The sequence below is a fragment of the Corythoichthys intestinalis genome, chromosome 3 (assembly GCF_030265065.1).
Source record: "Corythoichthys intestinalis isolate RoL2023-P3 chromosome 3, ASM3026506v1, whole genome shotgun sequence".
Classification (NCBI taxonomy): Eukaryota; Metazoa; Chordata; class Actinopteri; order Syngnathiformes; family Syngnathidae; genus Corythoichthys; species Corythoichthys intestinalis.
This window is the reverse complement of record NC_080397.1, coordinates 8284383-8303027: the sequence shown is the minus strand read 5'-3', so window position 1 is coordinate 8303027 and position 18645 is coordinate 8284383. Positions and strand designations below refer to the sequence as shown.

The 18645-nt window shown below is 38.9% G+C and overlaps 3 protein-coding genes across 3 annotated transcripts in view; all 3 read right to left on the bottom strand.

Annotated features, from left to right (window-relative positions):
• zgc:101858 (uncharacterized protein LOC449555 homolog) overlaps positions 1-2895 on the bottom strand; it is a 17252-nt gene extending 14357 nt beyond the window's left edge. The window contains exon 1 of the mRNA XM_057831328.1: positions 2677-2895. The gene's annotated coding sequence lies outside the window, so the exon portion shown is untranslated. The remainder of the gene's footprint in view (positions 1-2676) is intronic.
• LOC130913053 (3-oxoacyl-[acyl-carrier-protein] reductase FabG-like) overlaps positions 1-16414 on the bottom strand; it is a 20745-nt gene extending 4331 nt beyond the window's left edge. Inside the window, exons 1-2 of the mRNA XM_057831330.1 lie at positions 16298-16414; positions 10486-10659 (exon numbers count right to left, since the gene is read on the bottom strand). Of these exons, the coding sequence (XP_057687313.1) occupies positions 10486-10659 (174 nt within the window). The 5' untranslated portion in view covers positions 16298-16414. The remainder of the gene's footprint in view (positions 1-10485; positions 10660-16297) is intronic.
• The window catches only part of ppil3 (peptidylprolyl isomerase (cyclophilin)-like 3), a 21723-nt gene continuing 15525 nt past the window's right edge, over positions 12448-18645 (bottom strand). Inside the window, exons 5-6 of the mRNA XM_057831331.1 lie at positions 12823-12941; positions 12448-12721 (exon numbers count right to left, since the gene is read on the bottom strand). Of these exons, the coding sequence (XP_057687314.1) occupies positions 12595-12721; positions 12823-12941 (246 nt within the window). The 3' untranslated portion in view covers positions 12448-12594. The remainder of the gene's footprint in view (positions 12722-12822; positions 12942-18645) is intronic.

The window sequence follows — 18645 nt, the reverse complement described above, 5'->3', positions numbered from 1 at the left end:
CGGATGGGGGTCAACATAGAAGCGTGCTCGCATGAAACCCATGCAAGTACTGCTTGTTTTGTGCCGGTAATCTTTCAAAAAAGAACATGCCGAGTAAACACTGCTGCTATGGAACTTGAACAAACGACTCTAAACAGTACAACCGTCCACATCTGAAGGATGTTTTCTTCATACGTTTCCCGAAGCCAATAACTCAGAGGGAAAAAATGTGAACAATGAATATACTTGTGCGGACATCCAAAAGACCAGTTTAAGGCCAGTTAGGTGAAGCGATTCACCTTCATCTTCAGTAAACATTTTGTTGGCGGCCATGGTCCTACAGATGACAATCGCTACCCTTTGCCTGCCACGAAGAGGTAACCCATTTTAATATTTGTACTTATTTTTTAGCGTGGCATTTTGCCGTGCTGCTTCTGCCTGACAATGAATGACCTGAAAAAAATTAAAATTCTATTTATATATCACAACAGTCATTTTTCAACAGGCCTATTTTTCAAAAATACTAATATTTAAATAAATTAGCCATGTTTGGCCTTGGTCTTTTTGTGGTAAGCCTGTTTATGCCTACAGGTAGGCTCTACATTTAAAAACTTAATTTTTTTCTGTTGAAAAGAAACAACCTTGGGCAGGGGGAAGTGTAAATGAAGTAAATAATTAACATGTGTTATTAACGAAAAAATTAAAAGTGTTCGTTGGCTGTCACTGAGAAGCATTTGCTATCGCTACACAAAAATGGCAATATAAATTACCCCCAAGAACGGTCGTAGAGAGACGTAAGACAACCAGAGGATAAAATATATAAGAAAGATGTATGGTGGTAAAAGATAGCTTGTTGAAACAGGAGGTTGTCATTGTCAGTGGCGTAAGGCAACGCACACAAGAAAAAGGTGTCGATAAAACAACTACCTCTGGATCAGGTCGGCTCTTTTTCCCCTATTTTTACAGCCCTCGACACTTAAGCCATCTCTTTAACTGAACATTTGTATGTTCTTCCACATCTTTACCAGTGAATTTGGCACCAGGGACATCATTTTCGGACAGAATTGGCAGGTTTAGCTCAGTAAACATTTCGTTCGTACACTATTTACATGCATCTAGCATGAGGGAAAAACGTGAGTTTGACCCCCCTAGCAACAGTTGCTAACGTCATGAATATTAATGAGCAAAGGTGATGTGTTACGTGTGGTACGCTATTAAATGTTTTTTTGCTGTTGAAAAAAATCCATGTTTTTGCCGCAACCATAAATGCTATGGGCTAAATTGAAAAACAAAAATCCTGTGTTTTGTGAATGTTATTAACATTTCGATCTTGGAATTGGGAGAATCAGTTGAAATGCGTGTGCTGTGTGGCGCGCTGATGAAGTGGACAAAAAAAAAAAAAAAAAACATATATAAGGGGAGCTTTTCTGTGTTTGTCCGTAAATTCCTTCCAGTCACCTGTTTATTTTTGGGCATTTCTGGATCACTTCCTATAGCTATCGAGGCAAATCCTATTGACTTTAGAGCATTTTGAGGACATTTTTGTCAGAAATAATGACTGCAATGGATTTTTTTCTGGGGCCTAGAAGCTGAAAATTAGGTTGGAAAAATCAAAATCAGCCCAAAAACATTTACTCTGGGTTGAGTGAAAATCCAATGGGATTTAATGGGATGTTTTGATCAATAACGACTGGCAATGCTGAATTTTTGGTGGGTTACAGAGTTAATGGAAGCCAATGGATACAAATATTGTGAATCCTATAAATTTGTCAATGGGAGGTTGTTTGTTGGTTTAGTTTAATAAGAATGGGAGCGAGTGGGAAGTCTTTTTCTGGGTCTAGTTACATTGATCATGGATTCAAATTACTCCAAAAGGTCCAAGGAAAACTTTTTTGGTAGAATGTTCCAAATTATTTTTCATAAGGAACAAGGAAAGCAGTTTAAAATTGGACATGTTTAAATCAGGGGGAAAAAAAAAAAAACAATTCATGGGTCCCTGTTAAAAGTCCTTGGGCTTTAATGGAAAAGTTTTGGTCAAAAATCACAACCACCATTAGAGATACGCTACCGTTTAAAAGTTTGGGGTCACCTAGACAATTTTGTGTTTGCCTTCAAAAGTCACACTTTTATTTTTCAAATGAGTTGCAAAATGAATAGAAAATATAGTCAAGACATTGACAAGGTTAGAAATAAGGATTTTTATACGAAATTATAATTTTCTCCTTCAAACTTTGCTTTCATCAAAGAATGCTCGCTTAGCAACAATTACAGCTTTGCAGACCTATGGCATCTTAGCTGTTAATTTGTTGAGGGAATCTGGATAAACTTCACTCCACCAATCCAGAAGAACCTCCCACAAATTGGATTGGATTGATGAGCACTTCTTGTGTACCAAACGGTCAAGCTACTCCCACAACAGCTCAATGGGTTTGAGATCTGTTGACTGTGCTGGCCACTCCATTACAGATAGAATACCAGCTGCCTTTATCTTTCTGAAATAGTTCTTGCATGATTTGAAGGTGTGCTTTGGGTCATTGTCACGTTGTAGGATTAAATTGACTCCAATCAAGCGTTGTCCACCAGGTATGGCATGGCATTGCAAAATCGAGTGATAGTCTTCCTTATTTAAAATCCCGTTGACCTTGTACAAATCTCCCACTTTACCAGCACCAAAGCAACCAGAGACATTCACATTACCTTCACCATGGTTGACAGATAACATCAGGCACTCTTCCTGCATTTTTTCAGTTGTTCTGCATTTCACATATGTTCTTCTCTTTGATTCAAAGTCCAAACACCTAAAACTATGATTCGTCTGTCAATAACACTTTTTTCCAATCTTCCTTTGTCCAATGTCTGTGTTCTTTTGCCCATATTAATTGTTTCGTTTTATCAGCCTGTCTCAGTTATGCCTTTTTTTTTTGCCATGTTGCCTTGAAAGCCAGCATTCCGAAGTCTCTTCACTGTCGACACTGACACTGGCGTTTTACGGGTACTATTTAACCCTTATGAGGTATTTTACATTTTTTGTCCTTTTGATCGTTTTGATGAGTTATCATCAAAGAAAAGGCATGGAAAAAAACTCTACAGAGCTGAAATTTCACACAGAATGTTGAAACAGGTCAAGGTTCAAAATGGCACCCAGCTGTAATTTCTAAACCATTGCATTTGAAAGGTTCTCACTTTACCTACACTAGAGGTATAGTTACATAAAATGTCCTATTGACTCCCATTATAATTCACGATTTTCAATATTTTATAATCCTGATGTTTTTAATGCATTTCTGGTGATGACCGCAAAAATGCATTCGCAGGCGGCTCAATTCCATGGAGAAAAACAAATGGGTGGATTTACACCCCTAAATCACCAGGTGGCGCCTGAGACAAATTAATGATTTCTCCGTGCACAGTAAGGCTTATAGACCCTACTCACATGACGTCCCAACCACGCCCCCGCGCCATATTGTCCGTCAACTCGTCGTGTTGACACATTACCGCTACGTAAATTCCTCCTATTATGGCGTGTTTTTCTGCTCGTTAACATTAATAATCAAAATGGTGAAGGCGTGTGTGGCGGTCGGTTGCAATAACAGAGAAGATAGATGGAGAGACTTGAAGTTCTACCGTATTCCGAGAGACCCGGAGAGGAGAGTGAGATGGACTGCTGCAATTCGACGAGAAAACTGGGCTCCAAACGATTACCACAGATTATGTAGTAGTCATTTTATATCTGGTAAGATGCATTTAATATATATTTAGAGGGTTTTGGGCTGACAACCACAATTAAGATCATTGCTAGGCTAATCGCCGACAACATACACTCAGACGTTGTGAATGAACTACCTGAAAATACATAATTATAAGGGGATAATAAGACAGTTTTCATACAATTAATTTACAATTTCACTATTGAGGTCAAAAGCCAAAAAATAAATTCAACTAGGGACAATCTGGAGTAGTGCTATCGCACTTCATATTTATTATATATTATATATGTATGTAGTGAGAGTGCTATCGCTAAACCATATAAACATTAAAAGCATGAAATACATTAGACTTGACAGTGGATGTTAGCAACAACAAAAGATTTTGAATTGAAAATTTCGTAACTTACCTTCCCGAGCACAAGATAGATTCCTGCCGAATTTTCGTGGACGAGGACCTGTTTCACCCAACCAGCAACGAAGTATTTATAAGCCTCCAAGCTCTTAAAGTTTTTCAAACTTTCGTGAGAATAGGCTGATTTTGTGTGGACAAGATAGTTGTAAATATCAGGGTAGCAGATGTCAGACAGAGACGGCGAAGACAGCGGGTCGGAAAACATCGATTTAGGCATCAAATATGGATCTGGCGAATGGATAAACTGAAGCTTTTCCACATAACGCCTTTTATGCAACGCATCCAATGAGTTTACAGTGTCAGATAACACCGGGGCTTCCATGAATTGCTCTATATATTGCACGACTAATTGAAACCATTGAGAATAGGGCTTAAAAATGACGGACAATATGGCGGCCGGAAACAGCGACACGTCATTTTGTGACGTAGGTGAGTAGGGTCTATATTCAATGCATAAAGCAGTACTCGCGAGCAATTTTATCACGTAAAACTGCTGGGATTACCAGAAGAGGTGTGTGTGCATGTGTGTCCATGCGCACAGGCGTGCACACATGGAACGATTTTGATAAACGATCGATTCTGATAAAAGACAAAATACCAGTAGTTTCCTTGTGTTCGTGTGTGGCTCTGATTTGTGTGTGTGTGTGTGTGTGTGTATGTATATATACATATATATATATGTATATAAAACTGGGTGCGCCTGCACGTGCAACAGGTTGCACATGCAGACACGTTGCACATGCACACGTGCGCTTTGCAGGTGCATGCGCTTACGTCCTTCTGTGTTCAACCGGTCTCTTGACCGCATTTGTGGCTTCGCTACTGCAAGGTATGCTCATGGTGGGCGTGATTATGGGATCCAACTGGGACGGGATCAACCCTGACAACGTGGCTACGCCGATGGCCGCCAGTTTTGGAGACCTCATCACGTTGACCTTGCTGGCTTGAGTCAGTGGTTCTACTCCTTCATAAAACTATTGTATGCTTTTATCTATTGCTTTGAACGCACTCAAATAGCGAAACAAAGCAATGCACATGCGTGCACGTTGCATGCATTATATTGTGCATTGCTCGCTGTGACGAATTGTGCACATCAACCGCGCGCTGCGCTTTGATAAATTGCACCGGCCGCTGCATCATCACGCCAGGAAAGCCGATCGCGCAGCTGTGGGCAAGGTGGAAGGACTTCTTTGCAAGGTGGAAGGACTTCTTTGCAAGATGTGCAACGCGTCCGCATTGCATTGCTTTGACGCACGCAAATAGCAAAACAAAGCAATGCAGACGCGTGCACGTTGCATGCATTATATTGTGCATTGCTCGCTTTGAAGATTTGTGCACAACAACCGCGCGCACTGTGCTTTGACAATAAAACTGCACTGGCCGAACGGTCATCACGTCACGCAAATGTCGCTGATCGCGCAGCTGTAGGCAAGGTGGAACTTGACTTCTTTGCAAGATGTACAATCTTGGCAGGTACATATGTGTGGATGAGCAGTTCGTCTCGTTTCGGGGCCACTGCTCATTCAAACAGTACATGTCCTCCAAGCCGGCCAAGGCTTAAAACGACGTGGCCACCTCATCATGTAAACTGGAAGTGTATACGGGCAACCCTCCAGGAGCACGCCTGCTGACGTGGCTATGCAGGTCGTCTTGGGGCTGTGTGACTAAAAATTCTGTTAATTCTAAAGTTTTCATCGTTGGCTTGTTAGCTAAGGTCCCGCTGAACATTTTGAGTGATTGGAAGTAAAAAAAAAAAAAAAAATGTTTTAATCAGAAATGACAAAGTTATAACACCACAAAGGCGTGGACATTAAATGGTCAAAATACCTCGAGTGTAACTTTTTATATAAAATTGCCATTATCAAAAAATAGGGACCTTCAAAAAAATAATATTGTTATGACTTAGTGACTTATTCAACGGTCTAATTATGCCATATGAAATATTCCAATTATATATATATATATATATATATATATATATATATATATATATATATATATATATATATATATATATATATATATATATATATACTGGACTGTCTCAGGAAATTAGAATACACAATATTCTAATTTTTTGAGACAGTCCTGTGTATATATACAGGACTGTCTCAGGAAATTAGAATACACAATATTCTAATTTCCTGACTGTCAGGAAATTAGAATATTGTGTATTCTCATACAAAAAATATAACATTTCGCTTACTAACATAATATGTACATTCTTTACAACAACCATACTTACGGACAAATCTTGTCCAAGGATCATATAAGCACAACATTACAATGTAGGCGTCAGCCCGAGACGTCGTGCAGCCATACTGAACTGGAAAGAAAACAATAAACCATGTCGCAAAGCAACCACAAGAGTTCGCTGTTAGGCAGCACAAAAAGCCTTGCTGTAAAACTTACCAAAAGGCAGAATACTGTCTGAGCGGGACATGTGCGTTAATTGCGTCAAATATTTTAACGTGATTAATTTAAAAAATTAATTAACGTGCGTTAACGCGATAATTTTGACAGCCCTAATATATATATATATATATATATATATATATATATACAGCATCGTTATCTTTGCTATTATCATAGCACAGCTGTTACTGTCCCTACAAGGCATATTTTTTTTTTTTTTTTTAAAAAGCATACATGTACGCGTAGCTAAGGTCCGCCTGAACATTTTGAGTCATTGGAAGTAAAAAAAAAAAAAAAAAAAATCAGAAATGACAAAGTTATAACACCACAAAGGCGTGGACATTAAATAGTCAAAATACCTCGAGTGTAACTTTTTATATAAAATTGCCATTATCAAAAAATAGGGACCTTCCAAAAAATAATGTTGTTATGACTTAATGACTTATTCAATGGTCTAATTGCGCCATATGAAATATTCCGATTTTTTTTATATATATACAGGATCGTTAGCTTTGCTATTATCATAGCACAGCTGTTACTGCCCATATATCCCCCCCCCCAAAAAAAAAAACAACCAAAAAAAAAATAAAAAATAAAAAAAAAGCATATATGTACACGTAGCTAAGGTCCCCCTGAACATTTTGAGTCATTGGAAGTAAAAAAAAAAAAAAAAAAAATCAGAAATGACAAAGTTATAACACCGCAAAGGCTTGGACATTAAATGGTCAAAATACCTCGAGTGTAACGTTTTATATAAAATTGCCATTATCAAAAAATAGGAACCTTCAAAAAAATAATGTTGTGATGACTCATTGACTTATTCAAAGCTCTAATTAGTCCATATGAAATATTCCACTTTGAATTTTTTTTATGATATATACAGCATAGTTAATTTAGCTATTACCGTAGAACAACTGTTACTGTCCCTGGAGGGCATCAAAAAAAAAAAAAAAAAAAACATATGTACGCGTAGCTAAGGTCCCCCTGAACATTTTGAGTCATTGGAAGTAACAAAAAAAATCGGAAATGACAAAGTTATAACACCGCAAAGGCATGGACATGAAATGGTCAAAATTTGCCTGGTACACCAGACTCACCGCTGTTCCAGCTATTGAGTCTGGCCACCATTCAGCGGGTACAATTTCCAGGGTGGAGCAAGCCACAGCAAACAGACAGCGGAGTGGACCAATCAGCGACGGGCAGACGTGACGCTAGTAAAACGACGAGGGCAGGACAAGGGACTTGAGCGCGGAAGTAAACATACGAGGAGAGCGGAGTTTATTCAACATGGCTAGCGTGAGACAGACTGTTGTCAATGACTCGTGTCGATGTGTTTTTGGTAATTTAAAACTGATTTTACCGTGGATTGGAACATATTCTCGGCTCTCCTGTTCACTGTCTGTGTTGTTGTGGAGACGATTTTCGACGCGCAAGAGTGACGTTGCTCGTTAAGAACACGTCACGCATATAAACGAATCTGATTTGTTGATTGATTTTGTACCTGCTCGAGAGGCCATTAATTGGATGGGTCCCAGACTTTTCTCTCAGTGTTTGAAAAATACAGGGAGAACAGTCTGGCTGTGCCAGGCAAGGTCAAAATACCTCGAGTGTAGATAACATTATTTCTAACCCCAAGGGTAATGAAGCTGCAAGATGAGGACCTGCGAGGCGTCTTTTTCTCAAACTAGAGACTCTTATGTACTTTTCTTCTTGCTTGGTTGTGCAGCGGGGCTTCCCGCTTCCCTTTCTACTCTGGTTAGATCTTGTTTGTGCTGCTCTCTGAAGGGAGCGGTACACAGCATTATAGGAAATCTTCAATTTCTTGGCAATTTCTCTTATTGAATAGCCTTATTTTCTCAGAACATACTATCAAGTTTCACGTGAAAGTTGTCTTTTTCTGGCCATTTTGAGAGTTTTTTCAAACCCACAAAGGTGATGCTCCAGATACCCAACTAGCTCAAAGGAAGATCAGTTTTATAGCTTCTCTAACCACCTAAACTGTTTTGAGCTGTACCAACATAATTGCATAATTATCCTTCTAAGGCAACTAGCAAGCACACAGTACCATTAGAACACTGTAGTGGTTTGCTGTAAATGGGCCTCTTTACAAAACTACGTAGATATTGCATTAAAACCAGACGTTTCCAAAAAGAATAGTAATTTACCACATTAATAATGTATAGAGTTTTTCTGATTAGTTTAATGTTATTATCATTAAAAAAAAACTGCTTTTCTTTCAAAAAGGAGGAAATTTCCAAGTGACTACAAACTTTTGAACGAATGGTATATTTTTGGGGCCCATACTTATAATTGAGACCTGCCGTCAACAAATGTGAACATCACATTTTCAGTCATGTACGCCACACTTGTATACTAAATGTTAATACTGTGGCCTACATATAGGCTATATGAATTAATTGACCCCGAGTTGTCAACATGCAGACATCAGCTTTAAGTTTTTTTTTCCCGAATACTAAAATTAGTCACTTTTAGAAGATTAAAGCGATTCATGTCAGACATTTTCAGTACATCTGCGGTTAATTTGTGCCGGATCATGCTGGAACATGTTGATTTTGGTACCTCTTGATTTTGGGCTCCACATGTTCCGGGACTTATTTAGTCCGATCCGGCACCTTTTAAGCGCATATATTAATGATAATATTATGCCGGGTGACGTGGAGGAGAATGTGAGGCGATGAACTCATCATTGTCACTTGCAGCGCTAGCGCCCTCTCAATAATTAACGCCATGAATCACTGCACATTTTCTAATGGAGCACACGTTACATAACACTGGAAACCACCTCTCTATAAAGTCATGGTTGCCCAAACTATTCATCAAGCATTTGGGCTGAACAGAAAACAGTCGCTTTAAATTGTAACGCTTGCTAAGTGAAAGCTTGGCAGCAAAAATAACACAGGAACCTTGACGCTTTTTACCCGCTCATTTTATTTTTCTTTCCGGCACCCTAATGCAAAACAAACAACAAGTCACTGGCAGGGGGCTATGCAGTCCACCAATCATCTTCCGCTTGCTCCGGGGTCGGGTCGCGGGGATAAAATAATAAGATGCATAGATTCATTTACAGAACATATCACGAGAATTGCATGTTGTTTCCAATCTGCACTTTTGGTTAGCGGTGCTTTCAACTCCGAACCATAGTAAAAGTCAACGGCGCGCTTCCTTTCTCTCCCCAATACGCTCCCCCACTTCTTCTACGTCAAATTGGCAATGCCGGTCACACTGAAACGGGACAGCGCCCCCCTTGGAGATGCTGGTAACAATGTTGTTTATAAAAATGTTATGTCATTTGAAAGAGTCAGAGATTTGTTGACACGCTCAAAAGCTGCACCAACAAATCAGCCCCTGACATAAATTAGAAAAAAACTTTAGGATCAAACGGTATTTCAACATGCCTAAAAGACAGACAAACGAGTCAGAAAAGCAACAATGACAACAAGGAATGTTTTGGACAACTAAATATGGTAAGCTAAATAGGCCGCCGCGCCAATCTTTTTTTTAAATTGTTTTTTAATGTTTTACAAGTTAGACCTGTTGAGAAACTAATTGCTGACTGTAAGTCCCACCTGTGGTTATGTGGACAATTGCCCGTGCTGTGCAGAGTATAGCCTAAATAATTCTAAATTGTTGTCATAACATTCATACCATAGATAATTATGCTTTTAATTATTTTATGATTGTTTTGCTGGTACTATGATTTCATCTCTCTTGTGAAGCGCCTTTGTGTGGCTTGAAAAGCGCTCTAGAAGTAGAATGTATTATTATTATCTGAAATTGAGGCTTAAGTCCCACAGCATGGCAAGTGGGCATTTGCATGTTGTTTCAGCACCATTTCTGCTTATATTCCGGGACCTGTGTCCGTCTCGCCATCACTGCGCTGTCATATGTACTTTGCGTTCTGGCACCTTATGATTTACAAATTAAGCACTGCAGTACATTATAAAGCAATACCTCAGCTCCTCCATCACTCTTTGTGCATTCCTTGGCCACGTTCTTTAGATTCTCGACATCTCTGCCATTGAGAGCTAAAACAGCTCCCAGTTTAGCAAACAGGACCGATGTACCTGCGCCGATACCTGAACTGGCACCTGTGATTAGGGTCACTTTTCCCTTCAGGGAATACATCTGAAACAGAAATATTGTACAACTTGACATCATTTTCTAACTTATACAACTTCTCTATTCTCTCGCAAATATTTATTTAGGAAAAAAAACATCCAGCGACAAAGCCAGCAGGATTCTACTCCCCCATCAAAAGCTCTCCCAGATGCAAATTTTTCTGTACTTTTCAGTTATGACAGGATGGGGAAAAAAACAAGGTGGAGATGAGGATCAGGAGAAATTTTGATGTACTGCATCTTTAGAAAGAAGTTGAAACTTACCTTCAAAGTGTCATCCGATGGCGACATTTTTTTTTAATTGAGTGCCAGTCCGCCTGGGGAAAACTTTTTTATGCTTGAGAAACACGGGTGGAGCTGTCTGACACTTTAATGACCATACTTTGAATTTGTAACTAGTGCATGTTACAGAACAAAAAGGCTTCTCAATTAAGTAGAATATGAACACGTATTTCATCAATTCATGCAATTTTGATTTCTTGCAGAATATTTTCTGGTACGTTTTAAGGTTCAGCAAAGTTCAACTGAGGTTTCATCGTAGACGAACCTGCCCTGCAGCTTTTTGTCATACTGTTTGTGACGTGTCTAACTCATTGGCTGCCATTGACGGTGATAGACCTCCAGTCGTTTGGCTCTATCTGTCTGCTATTAATTTAGTTTATCACAAGTAGACATCCAATCCATTTGAACCAGGAGGCTGGCAGCGAATGAACAAATGTTCATTCATTCCCAGTTCATTTGATTGGACATATAATGCTGTCAATGGCAACCAATGAGCAGTGATGGAATGTAATGAAGTAAAAGGACTTTGTTAATGTACTTAAGTACATTTATGTGTATCTGTACTTTACTTGAGTACAAATATGAAGTGGTACATTTTATTTTTACTTCACTACATTTTACAGCAGGTATCTGTACTTTTTACTTCACAACTTATCAAATTATCACCTGCGTCACACGTTACTTTTGTTTTTTTAAATCATTGTGAATTGATAGTTTTGTTTTCATGCCTCTGGCGCGAGTACATTCAAGATTGGCAGGTGAACAAGAAATTAACCAATAAAAAACACCGCTCTTGTACAGTAGGTGGCGGAATGCACATGATAGTGGCTTGAAATCCTCCAATAAACTAAGTTATGGAGTTTTTGAGCTTCTGCTTACAGTGCAGTCAATTTTATTGCTTGTTTTTTCCATTCGACACAGTTTTTAAATAAAACCGAGAAGTCAATGAATTTTCCTGTTCTTTCTTTGAATGTTAACTCAGATCTCCGTATGTATGTATCTATATATGGCGGAAAACACAGACAACGCTGAAAAAGCAGCTTCTGCTCTTGCACCCCTCTTAAAAAAAAAAACTGCTGTATTTTAAGCCAAAAGAACTGTTGTGTTTGATAGAACAATATGTCTATATGCTGCCATAGCAGATTCATGACGCATTAAGTCCCCAAACTATTTTTAATTTGTCCATTTTACCCTGGAAACCCCCATTTTAAGACTCTTAGCAGAAAAGGAAAGTTTAAAACAAGATGAAGCAGACCTTGAAGAGTGCTTCCAGTATTGTCTCCCAGTCTTTATAAATGCAGTTAAATCTTTGTGTAACTTCCTTTTTGCAATTTGTGATCTGTAAGCAAATAATGAAATGCAAACTGTCCCCCATTGAACCTAAATGACCCATTGACCTTGCAAGTTGTCGGTTGCACATTATCCTGCTTACCGACGACATTACTAAAAGTGTTGAAAAGGGATGTACGTAGAGGCCACCTTTTGAAATGGATTCCTTTAATATTATCTTACAAAATGACAAAAAGGTAGCCATTTGACAATATTCATTTACTAGAAAACATGTTCAACTGTAAAGTTCATGAATTAGAAATGGATCAGGAAACCTTTTCCATATTAATAAACAGAGAGCCATTTTTGAGCAAAATGTGAATGAAGCCTCCTAACCAGCAAAAGGGTTGGCGTGAATGGTAACATCCTTAATCCGAGTTTCAGTCAACGGTCGGAATGTCTTTTCATGTACAGGGAGTTTCTCCAGCTCATCCAATGCTTCCAAGCCATCAATAATCCTACACAAAAGAGTATTTTGTGTAAAGATATGTTTGAAAAATAAAAGTAGCATGTTTACAAAATTCTAAGCAAAAGTAGTGCTATTTTGTACTATTCGTACTTTCCAAACACAGTATACTTCATGTCCAGATGAGGCTGTTTGGCGTAGGTGAAGAAAAACTGGGAGCCATTGGTGTTTGGACCATTGTTTGCCATGGAGACCACTCCTCTAACATTGTGCTGAAACAAACAGGCAAAAAAAGCACAACAGAGGGAATTACGGACAGTTGGAAATAGCAGTGTAAGTACAGGGCACAGTTTAACCCTGCAAGTGACTATTTTGGCCTACACGACCCAAAATGCAATACAGTGCTACCTCGACATATGATCGTATCGACATACGATCCTTTAACATCCGACGTAAAATTTGACGTAAAATTTGAATCGTCATTGACGTGCTCGAAATATGACAATTTATGACAGCGTTGCAATTTCATTGTTTTGCTGTATGAAGGACGCACGTCGGATTTTGTTGTAAGAGAAATCATCATGGGTCCCAAGAAGGTTAGTGGAGGTGGTGAAAAAAGGAAAATGGTGAGGCTTACTATTGAAAGTAAGATGGAAATGATGGAAAAATATGAGCGTGGTGTGCGCATCAGTGAACTTGCTCAACAATACATCCGGGATATGTCTATAATCTTGATGGTCCTCCTACAGTCTTTCGCCAGTCTTTATAAGTTTATGTGACAATTGACAATGATTATTGTAACACCAGCAAATAAATCGCCAGCTTCGTCAGGTTTTTAATAATTTATTTCAGAACTTATGCAACACAACAAAGCTACTGTCAGCCGTAGCAGACGCCAACGACATGAAAACAAAGTTAAAACTCAACTGCACCTCCCTCCCTCTGTCGTCAGTCACAGGGTGCGTTCAGGAACAGCATGCAAAACACAATTCCCACATTAGAACTCGATTTGTAACATTATTATTCCGATTTGTATTTATAATCTGTTTTGCTATGTGTAATTGCCATTTGTAATTTTTCCAGGATTTAGCCTAGGTTTTTTGGCTCTGTGTTTTCTAATGGGAACGTCCCGCTTAACATTCGACCATTTCGACTTACAAATCAGTCCCTGGAACGAATTAAAATCCTATGTAGAGGTACCATTGTATATGTATTTTTTCAAATCAAGAATGAACAATTAATGACAAACAAACAGTTAATGCTTGATTAACATCAACTGGCACAACAAAATTGCCATTACTTTGAAGTGAAATGTAAAGAAATAAGAAGCACCAATTCAAAATAAAGGGCATTATGCGGCTCCCACGTTAACTCCAAGCCTTTTTAAAAGTGGGATATCCTCCTCATAAGACCTCATTGAACGTGCATGTTTAGCTTTGTAAAATGCGAGCAAAAACACGTTTGTCAGTGCATGTCGCTGTTCATTAACTTTATTCCGCCACTTGTCCATAGGGCGAGTGGGGTCCTGTTTGACATCGATAGTTTGCTTAATTGCCACATGCTCTCTGTTTTTTTCGTGCTTTTCAAAGTTTGGATGGCTGAAATTCTTTGACCCTACATAAAATGCGCTGCTCTTATCGGCGATATTGGGATTCTCACGGCACATTTTGTACCGCATTTCCGTGCGAGCATCATTTGCTTCTGGCCATGGTACCTCCTGTAGCCACTTTTCAGCAAAAGTCCTTTTTTTCGGTAGCTCCGGTGACGTCTCAGTCGTCTGTCTGTCTTTTGACGGGGGTGGGGGAACACGGAAGTAATTTAGTGATGGCCAAATGAAGCCTCATGAAGCAATGAAGCTTTGCAGCCAATTGGTTTGCACATGTAGCAAAGCTTCATGGTGCTTCATTTACCCTATGGCGCCATCAAGTGGTCTAGAAGCCCAAGAGGTCAACATTGTTAAGAATTCAATGGCTATTTGCTTAAGACAAAGATATGAATGTGCTTGTGTTAGTAATTTAGTATGTGAACAAAATACAACAAGTGCTAAGGGTAATTTGTTATTCATTTTTATTTAGAAATAATAGCTTTCCCACAGTGGCTGGCTTTAAACAGTTTCTTTTTTTTTGGAAAATATTTCACCAGCTTTAGAAAATATTCTTTCACAAGGCACAGATGAAGCTGGGGTGCAGAGAAATGTGAGTGCCAGTTTATATAAATTTGGGTAGGTATTCTTTTGTGCCTCCCAGTACACTAATGGATTGTTCATTCTGTTGACGTTTGGTTCAGATCAGTGACGTGCGGTGAGGTTCATGGTTGGTGAGGCACTGACTCCTTTAGTGTCAGATTTCCAAATATATAAACCAAAAAGGGTAGCTTACTCAATTGGCTACTGGTTATTTCATATCTCATCAGCATTCTTCACAAAACACGCACACACGGTACATATTATCGATACGTCAAAGTAAGAAAATAACATGCATTTGCGATAATTCATGCAACATAAATGAGAGTAAAGAGTGGTGTACAAAACCACAGAATTCAATTCTGACCTTTAGTGAAATATTCAGTTGTTTTTAAAACTTGTAATTCTGATACTTTAATCAATTTATTACAGATTGCTAAACAAAAAGTGTGAAAAGAAAAACAAAGAATATTTTATTTAAGGCCAAAATTTAGTTTTTAAATATTCTATTGTATTTTTCTTAGTCTAAGCTCTTTAAAAAAAAATTTTTTTTTATAAGATTGAAATGAAAACTGTTTGTGGTCTTGCGCCTGTCCTTCACCACAAAAGCCGCCGTTACTTTGGAAGAGCATAGGTTTGGTCTCAACATTCGTAGGGACGATATAACAGCATAACCTGCATGTAGGCACACTTTTTGCTGGGGACGGGACATTAATAAGACCAAACAGATTGGATGAAGGGGGCAAAGGGCCACATTTCTCATGTATATGAACCTAGTTAATTAATAGGCAAAATGATCAATGCAAAATAAATCCTTATCTACTGATAATAACTTTTATGTGCATTGGTTCAGATGATACACTGTTCGATTCAAACCTTTGTTTTCAAAAAATACTAAAGAAACATTTTGAAAACTTCCTGAATAAATGTCTGGTTTTTATTAGCATAAACATAATGAAAATAATTCACTTAATAATGGTAGGGTCAATTCTATCCTTACAACATATGGAACTATTGAAAGATCTAAATTCTCTATATAACTGAACATTATATCATGCAAAAAAGGTAAGGTTGCTTAAACGTTGGTTAAACGTTAATTTTAGCATCCTGAAAAGTTGGTAGTGTTATGTCCCTACCGTCCCTATGCAAACCTACGCCCTTTTTTGTAAAAGTCCTCCTTATTTTCCTTTACCTTAAAAAAATCTCTCCGCCTCAATGGAGAGGATTGCTTCAATTAGATCGCTGTGTTCTATTTGACAAGCCAGAACACACAGTGGATATGTCCAAATGTGTAGCTAACCTTTCATCTTTCTTAGCAAAACCATGTAATCGTTCTACATATATGCCACGTTTAGAAGAGCTTACACGCTCATCGTTACCACGAAATGTTAACTCCTGTTTAGCTAGGATGCAGGTTGCATTAATGAGGTATTTCAAACTCTTTACCTTACCATTCTGGATGCTACCGTTGAGCTTCCGCTGTTCGTCAAAGCCAAATCGATCCTTGAGCTTCCAAAAGTTTTTAAAGCAATCAGGCTTTGAATGTGAGTGGTCGAGCTCTCGTGTTTGCTGAGGCTTCGTGGTAGTTTTTTAATGTCACAATATCTCGTGTTAGTCCAGACATTGGCACAAGTTGAGAAAAAAAGGCAGGGAAAGCAGCAAAGCCGATTTTTTCGAAGGACAGCCACATAGCCAGTCTTTTCGGGTGTACCAGTCCGTTTGAAAAGCGCGAGTTATCTTCTGTCCCGTAGTTTGAAGCAAACCTTTTAGCTCCGGTGTTGTTAATCGCGTCCACTTTTGACGGAAAGTCCAGTTTCACGTACGCCCCCTTTCAGTGCGGCAGAGTACTATCTGCCGCAAGCTGTGCCTTTTCACAGCGGTTTTATTTCCCATCAGCAAAACTAAGTATGTCGCTAACAAAAATTAAACTTTAAGGGTTAAAGACATTAGCCAGACTGTGGAAAATCAGGTCAAATAAACGTATCTGGAAACATTATAATGGCGACATGCAGATGTACGGCAACCAGCACGCTCCAATTCCATGTATCAACCCAGTTTGTTATGGATTGCGCAATCAGAGGTGAGGCTTTACTCGTTGCTGCCGCACCTCTCGTTTCATTTCGTTATTTGAACAGGAAATGGGCAAATTCAGCGATTTTGACTATAAAAAATGTTTGAAATGAGTCATACATAAAGAGCAATGGACAAATATTAATATAAATTTGATGCTATAATTATTTTTTTGTCATGATGATGCGGTGAGGCTCTTCCTCACCTGCCTCCCCTGACCGCACGTCACTGGTTCAGATAGGTACACACACACACTCACATTTATATTAAAGTAGTTTTTCTCCCTTACCTTATTGAAAGCAATCAAATCAAAATGTTCCCATACAGGGGAGGATCGCTCTTTTCTCGCAGGTTCCATCGCAAGCAAAGGACAAGGCTCGAAAAAAGATTGCACTGGTTGCACTGTTGCGCACAAATGTAACAAGTACAGGAGCCCGAAATCCACAAAATGTGAGATAACAGGCGATCGCCATTGCCATACCTGTTAAGTTGTAGAAATTGCAAATAGGGAGATTTGTGGTTGCCAACCCCGATGACGCGCGCGCGACAATCGCTAAGACAAAATGCAACCATTTTTTTTTCAAGTTCATTTTGGTCACAACACTTGTGTAAAAATTAACTACACTGTCAAAGAACCTCTTTTTGGTGGCATTAGAGATAGTCTTCAACTTGCTCCATGTATTGTCTGGCATCATGTGATACTGCTATGTTGCCTGTGTCATGCCAGTTCTCCTTGTTCCTGTAATCAACATCTAGGATTTCCTCAGCTTTCCTGATTACATCCATTTGCACAAATTTGGACATCAGCTTCCTCAGCAGCCTCTTCATCTCATCAACCATCACTCCAATTAGGGTTTCGTCAGACTAAATCAGCAAGATTAAAAACATTAATTACATCATTTAGAAAATTAATCATATTTGTTTTTAAAAGTATCTTTGTCATGGCAGTTTTTTAATTGAATTGTAACCTAGAATTGAAACTTTATATTTTTTGTTTCAGCACAGTAATAATGATATAATGTAATAAAGTGTATAGTATACACTTTAGCTTTAGCATAATAGCGAATCTAAATGATTAAACTTCAAGTAAGTAACGATATGCTTTCTCACTTAAATTCATATATTGTGGGGGTAGGTAGCAGCGACTTCTTCCTCATTGTTCTCCCATCATTAGCTCTAATGCTATTAGCATTAGGCTAGTTAGCTATCGCTGGCAGGTAAGACTTACGGCAATTACGTTGACGAACGTCGTTTTTCCCGAATACTGGAGGCCGACCAGGGTCAGCTCCATCTCTTCCTTCCAAAATAAAGACTTGAACCAGTCTAAAAGCCGGTTTATTAGTGCCAGCATCTTGGGAAGTCGGTGGTGCTTCGCCTCTTCCCTCCCTGTCAGATGATTGGTTGGGCTTTTCCAGCTCTGAAGGGGAGTGAGGGCAGGGAAGTCGGAGACGGCCAGGCTATTCGTTGTTGGTCACTTTCCGAATCGGGCCGAATGGTATCGTTACAAAACGGTGACAAACAATAACGTAAAAAAAAAAAAAAAAAAAAAAAATTGACATTTTTGGAAAATCGGGAGATTTGGCTTTCTAATCGTGAGGCGTGAGCATTGGGGTCAAAATCGGGAGTCTCCCGACCAAATCGTGAAACTTAACAGGTCTGCATTGCGTTTTGCAACCAATTTATACCGCAGTCTGTCCTGTTTTTGCAATGTGCGCCAAACGTTG